The 13,421-nt window shown below is 46.6% G+C and overlaps 1 protein-coding gene across 6 annotated transcripts; it reads left to right on the top strand.

Annotated features, from left to right (window-relative positions):
* The first annotated feature begins 3,834 nt into the window (after positions 1-3,834).
* LOC138761390 (zona pellucida sperm-binding protein 3-like) lies at positions 3,835-9,707 on the top strand. Of its 6 annotated transcripts, none has more exons than XM_069933414.1 (9): positions 4,341-4,768; positions 5,253-5,437; positions 5,519-5,628; positions 5,894-5,985; positions 7,362-7,542; positions 7,613-7,724; positions 7,936-8,024; positions 9,061-9,155; positions 9,498-9,707. In XM_069933414.1, the coding sequence occupies exons 2-9, from the start codon at positions 5,294-5,296 to the stop codon at positions 9,605-9,607; spliced, it is 933 nt and encodes a 310-aa protein (XP_069789515.1). In that variant the 5' UTR covers positions 4,341-4,768; positions 5,253-5,293; the 3' UTR covers positions 9,608-9,707. The 6 variants fall into 6 exon arrangements, 5 of the variants coding, with proteins under 5 accessions (XP_069789514.1, XP_069789512.1, XP_069789511.1 ...); XM_069933412.1 differs by lacking the exon at positions 4,341-4,768 and adding an exon at positions 4,784-5,177; XM_069933410.1 differs by lacking the exons at positions 4,341-4,768; positions 5,253-5,437 and adding an exon at positions 3,844-4,315.
* The last annotated feature ends 3,714 nt before the right edge of the window (positions 9,708-13,421 follow it).

Here is a 13,421-nt window from a genome sequence, read left to right as displayed (position 1 = left end):
TAATGAGCTCACCAGTGCGCTCTTTCTTCTTAATGATGTCCCAAACAGTTGATTTTGAGAATCCCAAGGTTTCGACGACGTCTCTTACTGTTTTATTCTTGATTTCTAGCCAAATAATGACTTATTCTGCCCTTTTGTATGTTGGTTCCAAACCAACAAACATTAATGCAATGTTACGAATTCTATATATCTTGACCTTTTCTGTCAGTTTTAATTTATACATGTGGCAATTCATCCTGTTATGTAATAAACTGTGGCGCACATCCTCATGGCGAACCGGGCCTGCTTGTTTCGCCATTTTGCGGGGAAGCCATGGTGAAATGGTGTCATCAGAGGTTTCTCTCTGACTCCAGCATCCCTTCCAGAGCACACCCTGGACAGTGATTATGATGTCACAATGCACCAGGTGATTGAGCTCATGCTGCACTTAAAGGGACGCGCTGAATTTGAATAAAACAAGTCATTAATGACCTTCGATGTGGCAGCAGTGATTTCCTTCAGCTCCTGCAAGTCCCACAGTGGTGACCCCGATGGGCCCAGATGGCTATCTGGACCCAGCAAACGATGGACACAGCTGAGGTGAACGCAGTAGCCCTCAAACTTCACCCCTTCTGGCCCCATTGCCCACGAACATGGTTTGGGCAGGCGGAGGCACAATTACACCTCCGCAACATCTCAGACGACACCAGAAAATTTTACCACATCGTGGGCGCGCTGGACCATGACACGGCATTGAGGGTGGATGACATCATTCATCGGCAGTGGGCAAGTATACCGCCCTCAAAAATCTACTCCTGGGGAAGTTTCACTCCTCAGCACCGGGCTTCCAGGCTCTTACACCTGGATGGGTTGGGGGATCGCAGCCTCCCAGCCCTCATGGACGAAATACTGGCCCTGCCGGAGGATCATGAACCGTGTTTTCTCTTCCGCCAGATATTCCTTGAACAGATGCCAGAACATATCTGGCTCCATCTGTACGAAGAGGGATTTTTCGACCCCCACAAGGCCGCAGCCCGGGCAGATGCCCTCTGGCACGCAAAACAGGAGAATGAAGAAGCCCTCAGCTAAGTCTCTAAGCCGGGGACCCACCATCTGCAGGATACTCCCAAGCACAAGGCAGAGGAAAACCAGTCAACATGGCGCTTTTATCACTAGTGCCGGAGAGTGAAAGCCCGCAAGTGCCGCCAGCCCTGCAACTTCCAGGGAAATAGCTAGGCCAACCGCCATAGATGGCTGCGACAGTTGGCCATGTGAACAGCCTCCTTTACATCACTGACAAGTCCACAGCCCACCGGTTCCTAGTGCACACAGGGGCCGAGCTGAGTGCCCTCCCCTCTACAGCGCTGGAAACTTGCACCCGGACCCTCAGTCCAACCCTGCGGGCAGCCAATGGTTCCACAATCAAGACATAAGTCACCCGTAGGGCACAAATACAGATCAAGATGAAAAGTTCACTTGGACGGGCTGACTTCCTAAAGGCTCACGGTCTGCAGGAGGCTCCACAATGCCCACACCTTTGGCTCTGTGCGCCTGAGCACGGTGGACGATGACAGACCCAAAATCGCTATGGTAGCCCCCACCACAGACGTGTTCGCCAAGATCCTCAGTGAGTTCCCTGCCATCCTGGAGCAATGCTTCAACGTTGCCTCCCCCCAGCATGGAGTTTTCCATCAGATCTCCACATAAGGCAGCCCCGCTGCACACCAAAACTAGGCAGCTGCCACCAAACAAGCTAAAACAGGCAAAGGAGGAATTCTCCAAGAGCTGAGCATTGTTCGGTGGTCAGACAGCACTTGGGCGGCGCCACTGCACATGGTCCTGAGGTCATCAGGGGGTTGGAGGCCCTGTGGAGACTACAAACGCCTAAATTACACGACTCCAGACAGGTACCCGGTCTCCCATATCCAGGAATTCGCGGCCAACCTCCATGGCGCGTGGTTCTTTTTGAAAGTCAATCTGGTGCTCAGATACCACCAGATGGCATTGGAAAGACTGCCATTATCACCCCTTTTGGCTTGTTTGAATTCCTGCAGATACCGTTCAGGTTGAAGAATGATGCCCAGACATTCCAGCGCCTCATGAGCACAGTGGGTAGTGATTTGGACTTTGTCTTTATCTACCTAGTTGACATCCTGGTAGCCAGCCACAGCCACAAAGAGCACAAGGCCCATTTCTGTACCCTGAATGCCAGGTTGGCAGAATTCGGCAAATGCCAGCTCGGAAAACAGACACTGCAGTTCCTGGGGCATACCATCCAGGTGTCTGGGGCATCTCTGGCACCAGAGAAAGTGGCAGCTGTCCAGCATTTTCTCAAACCCTCCTCCCTCAAGGGCCTACAGGAATTCATGGGAATGGTAAATTTTTATCCAGAGATTCATCCCCAACGCCACCCTCATCATGCGCCCTCTTTTCGCACTGATCATGATGAAAGAGAAGACCCTGGCCTGGTCAGAGGAGGTGGACGAGGCCTTCACTGCAATGAAACAAGCCCTCGCAGAGGCAATTTTGTTGGTACACCTGCACCCAGAAGCACACACGGCGCTCTCAGATGATGCTTCAGCCACAGCAGTTGGGGGAGTACTGGAACATTGGCTGGACGGGCAGCGGCACCCGCTGGCCTTTTTCAGTAAGCAGTTGCGGCCACAGGAAATTAAATACAGTGTGTTCGACCGGGAGCTCCTTGCGCTGTCCCTGGCCATCCGCCACTTTTGATACTTCTTGGAGGGCAGAACTTTCACCATTTTTACCGATCACAAGCCCTTCACCCAAGCACTGGCTATGGCCAAGGACCTGTGGTCGGCCAGGCAACAATGCCTCCTATCCTACGTGTCCGAATTCATGGCAGACATTTGGCACAGGGCGGGCAAGGACAATGTGGTTGCGGATGCGCTCTCCCACCCGGTCATCAGCATGCTAACTCCCGGCCTCGACTACACACAACTAGCACAGGCCCAGCAGCATGACGCCAAAACTCAAGCTCTCCTGCCCGCCATCTCAAGTCTCCAGCTCGAAGTTATCAAGCTTCCTGACTCCGCCCAGCCACTGCTCTGCAACATCTCCACCGGCTCACTGCGCCCGGTGATTTCAGAAGAGTGGAGGGCAAGGGTTGTCAGCCCTATCCATGATCTTACCGGCCCCACAGTAAAAACTACCATGTGTATGGTGGCACAGCGATTCGTCTGCCATGGCCTCAAGAAGGAGGTGGCAGTGCTAACCCACAACTGCATCAGGTGCTGGACGTCTGAAGTCCACAGGCACACACAGGCCCGTGTTCCTCATTTCAACTCAGCAACGCAGACGTTCCAGCATATCCACGTGGATGTCATGGGTCCAGGTAGTCGCGGTACCTGTTTACCATATTGGACAGAGCAACCAGGTGGCCGGAAGTGATCCCAGTCCGTGAGGCATCAGTGGAGACGTGTGCTAGAGTCCTGGTCAGCCAGTGGATCACTCGTTTCAGCATGCCTGCGCACATCACAAGCGACAGAGGTGCCCAATTTACCTCTGCACTATGGTTGCAGCTGGCAAGGCATTTCGGTGTAACACTGCACCACACCACGGCCGACCATCCATGGTCTAACGGGTTGGCAGAGAGGTTCCACCAACACATTAAGTCCACTCTGATGGTAAGACTTTCTGGCCCTGACTGGGTGGACGATTTGCCCTGGGTTCTCCTTGGGATTCGGATGGCACCCAAGGAGGACCTGCAAGTCTCATCAGCAGAAATGGTTTACGGTGCGCCATTCTCCCTGCCAGGCGAATTCTTCAGCCTGGAAGCCGAGATCATGCACAATGAAGGTGAGCAGCTCGCAGACCTCCGTAAACGACTGGGCAACCTAACCCTGCCGCCCCATTGGCACCACAGCACATGACCATCCCATCGAACGAAAGATCTGGATGTGGCGCAATTTGTGTTTGTCCGGAGAGGTACACAGAGGGCCCAGCAGCACAGCCCATTCGAAGGGCCTTACAAGATTCTCCAGCAGTCGGGTGGGATATTTACTTTAGATGTGGGGGGCGGGGAAGAATTGTTTACTGTGGTCCGCTTATAGGCTGCTCATTAGGACTTATCACTGGCGGTGCAGACGGCTGCGCCCAAGCGCCGAGGCTGGCCGCCAAAGTGACAGGATGTGTAGTCAGTTCTGGGGGGGAGGGTTGTGTGACGGTGCACATCCTTATGACGAACTGGCCCCGCTTGTATCGCCACGTGACGGGGCAGCCATGGGGAAATGGCGTCATCAGAGGTTTCTCTCTGACTCCAGCATCCCTTCCAAAGCACACTCTGGGCAGCGATTATGACATCACAATGCACCAGGTGACTGAGCTGTTGGGGTCAGTGTCCAGCACGTTAATGAAGTGATTTCTGATAGTAACATTATGGGTCACACTGAGCCTTGTGAACAGTATTAATGTTTGTCAGAAGTTCCAGTTTCCACACTTTGTGTTTGCTTGTAGATTTGCAATGTAGTTTTTCAATCAATGATATTTTGCAATAACAAGCTCCTGAAGAATTAATCTGAAAGACGACTTGTGTGTGTTTCTAAACTCTAAAGACATTTAAGTTGTCTTTGAAGTAATTTGCTTCCCGTTCCTCCACAAAATACAATATTCTCCCAAGGTTGATCCGGGAAGTGACCAGGATATGGCATAAATCCGCCCACAATTAACACCTCAAATATACAATGAATTGACTAACATCAGTGGAGGCCAGTGGTTCGAATTAAGATCTCAGGACACAGCCAAGGGTTAAAGGGGAGGTGGTTTGAAGGTGAGGGGAAGGTTCAGATTTCTCTTCCCCTCCACGCTGTCTCCCCTTGATGTTCTCACTCCAGATCGCTGGCCTTTGGCGCTCCCATGATCTGGCTCATCTCTGCTCCAGGAAACACGACGCGGGGCGATGGGCAACAGCGCAGGGGCCCCTCATCGAGGCAACGAGCTCCTCGGGGCGAGTTGCCCCGTCTTCCTCCTTCCACGCCGAGCCCTCAATGAGTTGCTCCGATTCTCATTGGTCCAGTCCATTGGAGCCGCGCTGCTCCCGCTCGGGCACTGGAATGAGCGCGTTATAAGTGCCCGGTGACCCCCCCTGCGGCCAGTGGCCCAGCTCTCCGGGAGGATGACTGCGGTGGCCAGGTTCCTGCTGCTCGCGGTGGCTGCGGTGACCGGGCAGCAGCCAGCAGGTCGGTCCGGACCTTTCTGCCTCTGTCGCCGCCTGTTCTCGCCTCCAGCCCTGACTCACTGTTCCTCTCTTTCAGCTCTTCCACCTGCCCTCACTTACTCCTGCGGTCACTCCACCATGACCGTGTGGGTGGCGATGGATCCGGGCGCTGGCGCTTCTGCTTCGGCTCTGCGGCTGGGAAAGTGCCCTCCGTCGGGCTTCAGCTCTCCCCGACTTGTCCTCTTCCAGTACGCGCTGCAGGACTGCTGGGCAGGCCGGCTGGTGGGTGCGACCCTTCCTGCTGTCGCTCGGCCCCAGCTCCTGGATGGACCCTTGGCTAATGACCCCTTTCCCCCTCCTCAGGTGACTGATCAGGAGGTGATTTTCTGGAACTACTTGAAGTTTGGAGGAAGCTCTGCCCCTGGGATGGACTCGCCGCAGCTCAACGCCCGTCTGGAATGTCGCTACCCAGTGTAAGGGTCTGAACACTCCCCCGAACTGCAGGCACCGGCTCCCTTGTCAGTGGAGTGGCCAACCCATAGCCCACAAGACTGGATGAGAAACGAGCGTGTGGGTTTGGTCTGGTTAAACCTCACCAGATGGTTTGCAAACTCCAAGGGATTAAATGCGTGATGTTCCCAAGTTAAAACTGTCTTCACCTGATGTTTGATAACGATATTTAGTGTCTGTTCACGCCACTGAAACCTCTGTATGAGTCGCTGCCCACTCTTTCCCCAGGAATGAGAGGCCAATCCTCCTGCCAAGTCTTCCACTTACTGGGGCACTGGCTGCAGATGGCAACCTGATCTTCTCCATGAAGATGATGACTGGTGAGGATTGTTTTTGAAGAATATTGCAGGTTAATGGTGAGGTGGTTTGTGTTACGCACTTTGAAATAGGGCGACCTGGTTCTATGCCTTCACTTCCCCTTGCTCTGTGTAAATGAGCTGTTGTCTGTGGTGATATGTCATTACACCAGGGGTCACCCCAGTGACCTTGTATATAAAGCAGTCCAGGGCTACAGTCTAGCCTTTCAGGTTCGTCTTGCAGAGAAACAAGACCTCTTAGTGTACATATTAGTTTATTAAAGCTGTCTTATACTCCCACTGCTGGTGTGGTTATTGTCAGTAAAGTCTGTAATGGTTCCATGTTTCTAATTGGGTGGTTTTCTCTGGCCAAATAACCAATTAATATGTATCAGCTGCTTGAACCAACAAGGGGCTTGACTTCTGTTGTCTGCTTTTGTTGCCATGCCAACTGCAACCAAGGAAGTCCTTGTCTGTCTTAGCTCTGATCGTTGGGAACCCTTCAGCCATTCTCCAGCCTTCAAAGGTTCCTCCCCTCCAGTTACAAACAGCTGTTCTTCCCCTGAGCCCCTCACCTATCTGCTGCTGTGGTCACTGTCCTATGGGTAGCCTCCTGGGCTTTTCCTTCTCAACAAAATGCTGGATAATGGTGGTCCATCCATTTTCTGGTGCCCTATTCCAATCCTCTAGGTCAACAGAGTCTGCAACACCTTGTGGCTGCTGCTGCCATCTTGGGATCATGCAGTCGCAGGAGTTTAAAATAAACCACCGTCAGCTCCTTTGGTGCTGAAGACAGTCGAGATGTGTAGTAGGAGCCCAACGGACTGTGAAGTGCCTTCGTCCCTGCTCTCCGTGGTCCAGCACCAGTGGAATTGCTGCCAGTTTTTGTGGCTAAACTAAACATTGTAATTTGAAAGATGGGCAGACCTGAGTAATGTTTAACCTGATCAATGATTTCTTCTTGTGAAGACTCTACAGAAAACAATGGCCTAGAAATGCCAGTCTTCACCATCTAGATGACACTTGAATTAGTTGTGGTTGCAATTAAAGTTATCCTTCACTGAACCACTTGGAGTAAGGACATGTCTTTGCACAATGAGGTGTTCATGTCCACTTTCCTTATTGAAGGACTCTTGTACTTGAACCCCTTGAATCCAGCTGTTTGTTAATTTCATGCTGAGTTCTCAACATTGGGAATTCTAATGTCCTGTTTTAGCAAATTAATAGCATCTACAGATATTGGTGATTTGGGGTCAGACCATTTAATCAAAAGAGAAATGGATGTATTGGGTAAAGAATCTGATGGGGTGAGGCCAGGTTGCTGTTCATTTAGTCCACTGGAGCAGTTTGTCCTTTGATACTTTGCAGTGAATTACTAATGATGATGACATCTGCTGTAGGTGACTGGACTGCAGAACGGCCAGATTCTCTGTTCTTCCTGGGAGCTTCCATTAACCTAGAAGCATCAGTCCTTGCAACATATCATCAACCCCTTCGCCTCTACCTGAAGGAATGTATTGCCACACCAACCCGCTCATTGGCAAAGTCTCCAGAGAACTATACTATTATAAACAATTATGGGTAAGACTGAAAGGAGAGTGATAATTGGTGGTTGACTGGATTGTAGATTGAATCTCTTCCTGTTCTTTAGATGTCTTGTTGATGGGAAAACTGGAAATTCCAAGTACTTGCCCAGAAGTGATGGGTCGGTCCTTCGATTTGTTATTCAAGCATTTAAATTCATCAGTCAAGAAGATGCTGATGTGAGTGTTTTTTTTAACGGTTTGTAAGTCTTTAATGGGTGAAAATTGTGTTGATGGTCTTTGTTTGTTTTGGTATTTTACCTTGATTAACAGTATTTAACTCTAAAATCTCACTGTAAATTAGCCATGTGTGAAGTCTATTTCTGTAAGCTCTGTTAGCAGAAAGCACATCAAGGTGGAAGGATTGATGGGCAACATTTGCATTTTTCAGATTTTTATACACTGCAGTGCCTTTGTGTGGGACCCCAGTTGGGATGGTCTCTTGCACAAAGCATGTTCTTTTGATCAGCAAACCCAAAGGTAAGATTTTTCAACAAAACCTGGACCTTGCTCTCCTGAACTTTAACTTGAAACCCTGCATTAAATCCAATGCAGTTTTAACTTTGGAGTAACACTAATGAAATTACCATCTTCTCCACATATTCTTTTTCATCCTCCCACTTCTTTCCCCCCCCCCCCCCACCCCAACCAACTGTCCTGTGACTGCACCAATGATTTGAAGCCATTTGTAGTTACCAGAATTGCTTCCCATCCCCAGAGTTGGCAAACAGAAGTATTCCCTGAATTTTCCTTTTAACTAGTGCATTGGTTATTAGATGTAACTATGAAATGACACTGAATTTTATGACATTTGTGTAGTTGTGTGCTTGTACAGGGAGTTTCTGTATACTCTTTAATTTATTGCAATATTGTACAAGTTAATCTCCCCATTCTGATGGTTCAAAACTAAAGTCTAGAATGGCCAAATTTTCCATTTCCTAAAGGACCTGCAAATAGTTTATTTTTTAAAACTCGGTGTGTAACTGAAATGAAGTAAAAGATGAGGTGATTTGGATTGCACCAACAGTAAATATTGAATGACAATAGTTCATTTAAGTCTACTAACTTGTGACCAGAAGCCATAAAGTGATTGAATGATTGTTGAGAATTCTAATAAAGACATCATTAAGAAAACACAAAACCAAGCAATGATCAATGCATGGACAAATCTCTGTGATCTTTGCAAAGATGATATACAAAGAGATTTCTGGTTTGTATTATTACCCTAAGAAAGATGATTTTTTAATAAAATTTAGTAAAATATTCAATGCACATCTATCTTCATATAAATTAGAAGATACAATAAAATTAGTATCTAATAAATAAGAGAATGTAACTTCCATGTAGTTGACTGTAAGTTGGTCAGTTCCAAAGACTTCAGCATTTGCAGTCTGATGTGTCTCCAAAGACTTGTCGTTTATTGTCCTCGAGCTAATTATCCACTTTAATAGCTCCCTGAATTCTAATCATTAACATTTAATTTCTGCTAGATTCACTTTATTTTTTTAAATTCTAGTTGGAAGCTCTTGGATGCCCCATTACAAAGTTCCTTGTGTGACTGCTGTAATACAACCTGCCAGCCTATCCAATCTCGCCATAAACGGCACACAGGTAATTTTCCCACTTCTGATATCTCTTTGGGTCATAACTGTTAGAAACTTTGTTACAATTGTCTTTTCAGTCGAAAAAAAGAACTAGTGTTGGTCAAGTAATCAAAGCAGGTCCACCAAGTACTCAGTAAGCAACCAGAATCCAAAACTTTGGCTAAGAACATCTGTATGTAATCACTGTTTGGTTAATATCAAGTCTAGTCTGCAAGGATTCTCTATCATTGTCTTGTGTACATCAGTGTTATTATTTCCTGTAATGATAACCTACATTTAACAGTAGTTCAAACCTTCAATTTTAAGTATGTGGAACAATCACTGACTGAATTGTTTTTTTCTTTTGCAGAAAATCAAAGCATTGTGCTCTTGGCTACACCAATGTTGGCTTGTCTTTTGGGACTTGGACTCCTATTCTTGTATAGATGGAAGATCAGGCATGTCCATCATAACAAATAATCAAAGGCGAGATTATGAAGTTTAATTACAGTCTAACTTGATTCCACTGTAATAGATGGTGGTGCTTGATTTAAATAAAGCAAAATTTGACAGACGTAAATAGTTTGTGTCCTTGGAGATTTGTGTTCACCTTAGTTGCATCTTGTATTATTAATTTAAAAGTTCGCTACCTCATTGCAGCAGTCAATGAACATTTTGCTATTTGAATAGATGCTTTAGCAAATTGAACTTTATTGTTCAAAGTTTTTAATTTTAAAATTGCCCTCTTGCAACTCATTTGTTTATTAGATTGCTGCTTAAACAGTCACTTTGTGTCCAGTCGGAAATTTATCCACTGAACTGGTCTCCTTGTACCTTGACTCTGTCCTGTCTCCCTTGTCCCTTCCTGCTTGTAGCTGGGGCACCTTGTAATTTGTTATTTTGACAACATCTAATTCCTTGGGCCCACCTACTGTCTGATCTTCGCTTATATGTGTCCAATGTTCACAACTTCCCAAAAATTCAAGAAAACCTTTAAATGTCTTTCTGCAGGTACCCTACCAGCTCTCTAAGCTGGCAGAGTTGAACTCTTCGTGCTCCTTCATTTTAACAATACTCTTTCATGGACGTCCGCTTGCACTAAAATGAAATTAGACAGCAGAATAGAACACACAGCAAAATAGTGCTTTAAAGTGCTTTAGTTCAGTAGTAATCAATTTGAATATGGGAAGTGAGTAAGGCTAATCAGAGGTCAATTTCTGACATCTGTCTGAAGTCTTTAGCTCTCATTACAAAAAAAAGTTTCATTTCTATATTTTTACCATTTCAAATAGGTAAAGGGTAGAAGTGACCCCCCCACCCCCCAACTTTTTAGCCTTGCATCATTTTATTAAAAAACCCATTTTCTCAGCTCTTTTCTGGTGTTTATATTACGCAAGAATGGTATGTGTTTTTTGTCTGGTGAATAATCAACATTACCTTGAAGGATACATTTTTAATGATGGTTATCCCAGTTTTATTTCAATTTTAATGATGTTTATGTAAGCCATTCTTATCTCTGTCTTAGCAAGGTCTACAACTGGTTTTCTGCAGAGTTTGCAAAAATGAGTTCGGCCATTTTATGGCATGCTAAGATTTAACCACTTTATTAATTAAAAGCTGCCTTCTAATTCTAAAAGCAGAAGCTTTTAAGCAATAAGGTAAACTATACTTCCACACTTTAATACCCATTTCCACAAGCTGGGCACCTTGAGTCTTTAATGTCAGATAATTCGCGTTGTATTACAGGACTTGTAATTTCCCAGTAAGTTCCCAGATCACCAACTTCCTCTTGTTCTATTTTCTGAACTCTAATGCAGTAGATGTGAGTTGTGGACAGTCTGAAGCTTATTCAAATGAGCAGGATCCTTTGGCTCAAAAGGATTGTGCCATGAGAGTTTTAAATCTTCCACTCTTTCCCAGCCAGTTATTGGGTCTACTTGGTTTGCAAAACATTTTTCAATGGTTTACCAAATAACTTCCCATGCAATATCAGATGTGTTTGCTGTCCTGGTAATGAATACAAGGAACCATTATTAGAGATGGAATTTCTGCCTTCAGAAAATTTAGTTAACTTCTTGAAGTGTCCAAAATTTGCATGTAGGGACTTGCTAAATTTTCAACCCGAGTTTGAAAATCCATCTGTCTGTAAAAGATTGTCAGTGAAATGTGTGGAGCTACCTTTTGACTTCATGTTGTCATTTAATCTACTAGTAATTGTGTGAAAATTGGGTTTTGAAGCTTGTGCATGGTTGGGGGGGGGAGGGGTGGAGGGGGAAGAAATATAATGTGGTGAGGTTGGTCTGATTGTAGGGAGTAAGGAGAACTTTTTAATAATCATTGGGTGTTCTTTTAAAAAAAAAAATTGGAATATGAAGATAACATGGTTAATAGAAAACTACATGAAATTGAATTCCAGTTCATTCTTAACCAGTCTGGATGAAAATGGCAACCTGGACTTAAAATTTGACTGACTGTTACTTTTGGATTTTTAATGAAACAATTGAAATCCTCTGAATTAATGAATTGGGTTTCAACAAGCCCAAATATGGGGAAATTGTGTGACCTCTAGGGTTAGGATGTGGAACCTTCCCCTCCTGGGAAAACTGTTAAAGTTGGGTTTGATGGTGACTAACATCAACCACACGAGACAGAGTGCAAGTTAAATGCTAGTTTTAATAGACTAATATATACAGCTAGGGCCAAGCCGAGGTCAGAATGGAGGAGCTTGAGCTCCGATCAGCTCTATATACAAGGTCATCAGGTGGTGGCCCCTGGTGACCTAGTGATGTAATAGCATATCACCACATTCTCTCCCCTAAAAGATTTTGACCTTCTTTTCCCCCCCATCCCCCCGACATTCATAAGTCCAGTATCTGACGGGCTTTCTTTTTTCTCCTGGACCTTCAGGGTACTGGGGGAGTTTTAGATGGCAGAGGGTCCTGACATTGGGTGGGGGTATGCTGTGAGGGTGTAGATTTTCCAATCAGTTGTAGGGAGGGAGATTGCTGAGGAGGTGCAGGGTTTCCTGTCAGTTACGGGGTTGGAGTATGCTGAGAGGGTATAGGGCTTTCCATACGAGTTGGGTTGTATTTTTTGGCAGAGCCCTTTGGGGTGATGTAGTGATTGGCTGTCCTGGTGTCTGCTGTCCTTCATGCTGATCCGTAGGGGTCTGCGACTCTCCCGTGTCGTCCACAATCCCTTTGTGCTGATCCATAGGGCCTTGTGACTCTCCTGAGTCATCCACAATTCCAGCCGGTGTGAGATCCCTGGTGGCCAGAGAGTCTTCCAATCAGTCCCTGAATGCAACGCATGTGTAGTGGGGTTAGCATGCCTCAATTTCACTAGCTCCACCAGTAGGTCCGTTTTGTGGGGCTTGCAGTGTTTCTGGAGGTGTGCTGGTCCCAGTGTCATCAACCATCTAGGCAGCACTGTGCCCGTTGCGGCTTTCCTCGAAAAAGAAAACATACGGTCATGTGGTGTCATGTTTGTGGTGGTACACAACAGCAAGCAAATAGAATGTAAAGCCTCTGGTAACACATCTTGCCATGGGTAGGTCTTTTGCCTTTAAGGCCAACAGGACAGTTTTCCAGATAGTGGCATTTTCCCTTTCTGCTTGCCCATTATCCCTGGGATTGTAGCTTATGGTGCGGCTGGACTTCGGCGCTCAAAGGCGGCACCCCTGTCTGTGTGTTTATAGCTGGGGTACCCACATATGCTGAAAATGGATTGTAGGCACTTTATTACCGTGGCTGCCGATACGTCGGGGCATGGGATTGCAAAAGGGAAGCGTGAGTATTCGTCTCTGCCATTAAGGAAATAAACATTCCTGTCACAGGAAGGGAGCAGGTCTCTAAAATTGAGGCTGAGGTGCTCAAAAGGTCTAGTAGCTTTTATCAGTGTGGCTTTATCTGGCCAGAAAACTGCGGTTTGCATTCTGCACAGATGGGAGAGCCCTTGTTTACTGTCATTACTTCCTCTACCGAGAATGGGAGATTTTGGGTCCTTATGAAGTGGAACAGTCAAGCAACTCCCGGGTGGCCCAGCCCATTGTGCAAGCTCTGCAGTTGGGACATGTGGTTGAAGGACAGTACATCTGGGGGCTCGTTGAACCTCCCGGGATGGTATAGAATGTCATAATTATATGTAGACAGTTCTATCCTCCACCACAAGATTTTGTTTTTTATCTTCCCCCTGTTCTGGTTGTTGAACATAAAAGCCACAGATCGTTGGTCTGTGACGAGGGTGAAGCGTTTACATGCCAGATAATGTCTCCAGTGCCTTACCGCTTCCACAA

The sequence above is a fragment of the Narcine bancroftii genome, chromosome 4, assembly GCF_036971445.1.
Source record: "Narcine bancroftii isolate sNarBan1 chromosome 4, sNarBan1.hap1, whole genome shotgun sequence".
In the NCBI taxonomy this organism is placed as follows: domain Eukaryota; kingdom Metazoa; phylum Chordata; class Chondrichthyes; order Torpediniformes; family Narcinidae; genus Narcine; species Narcine bancroftii.
The sequence above is the reverse complement of the archived record's forward strand: the minus strand, read 5'-3'. Positions and strand labels throughout refer to the sequence as shown.

Bases quoted from the DNA above. Each gene is read 5' to 3' on its own strand.
- LOC138761390 (XM_069933410.1), top strand. From the start codon at position 3,869: ATGACCATCCCATCGAACGAAAGATCTGGATGTGGCGCAATTTGTGTT. The intron at 4,316-5,518 runs GTGACTGAGCTG...CCCCCTCCTCAG, and splicing joins ATGACATCACAATGCACCAG to GTGACTGATCAGGAGGTGAT. The intron at 7,543-7,612 runs GTAAGACTGAAA...CCTGTTCTTTAG, and splicing joins ACTATTATAAACAATTATGG to ATGTCTTGTTGATGGGAAAA.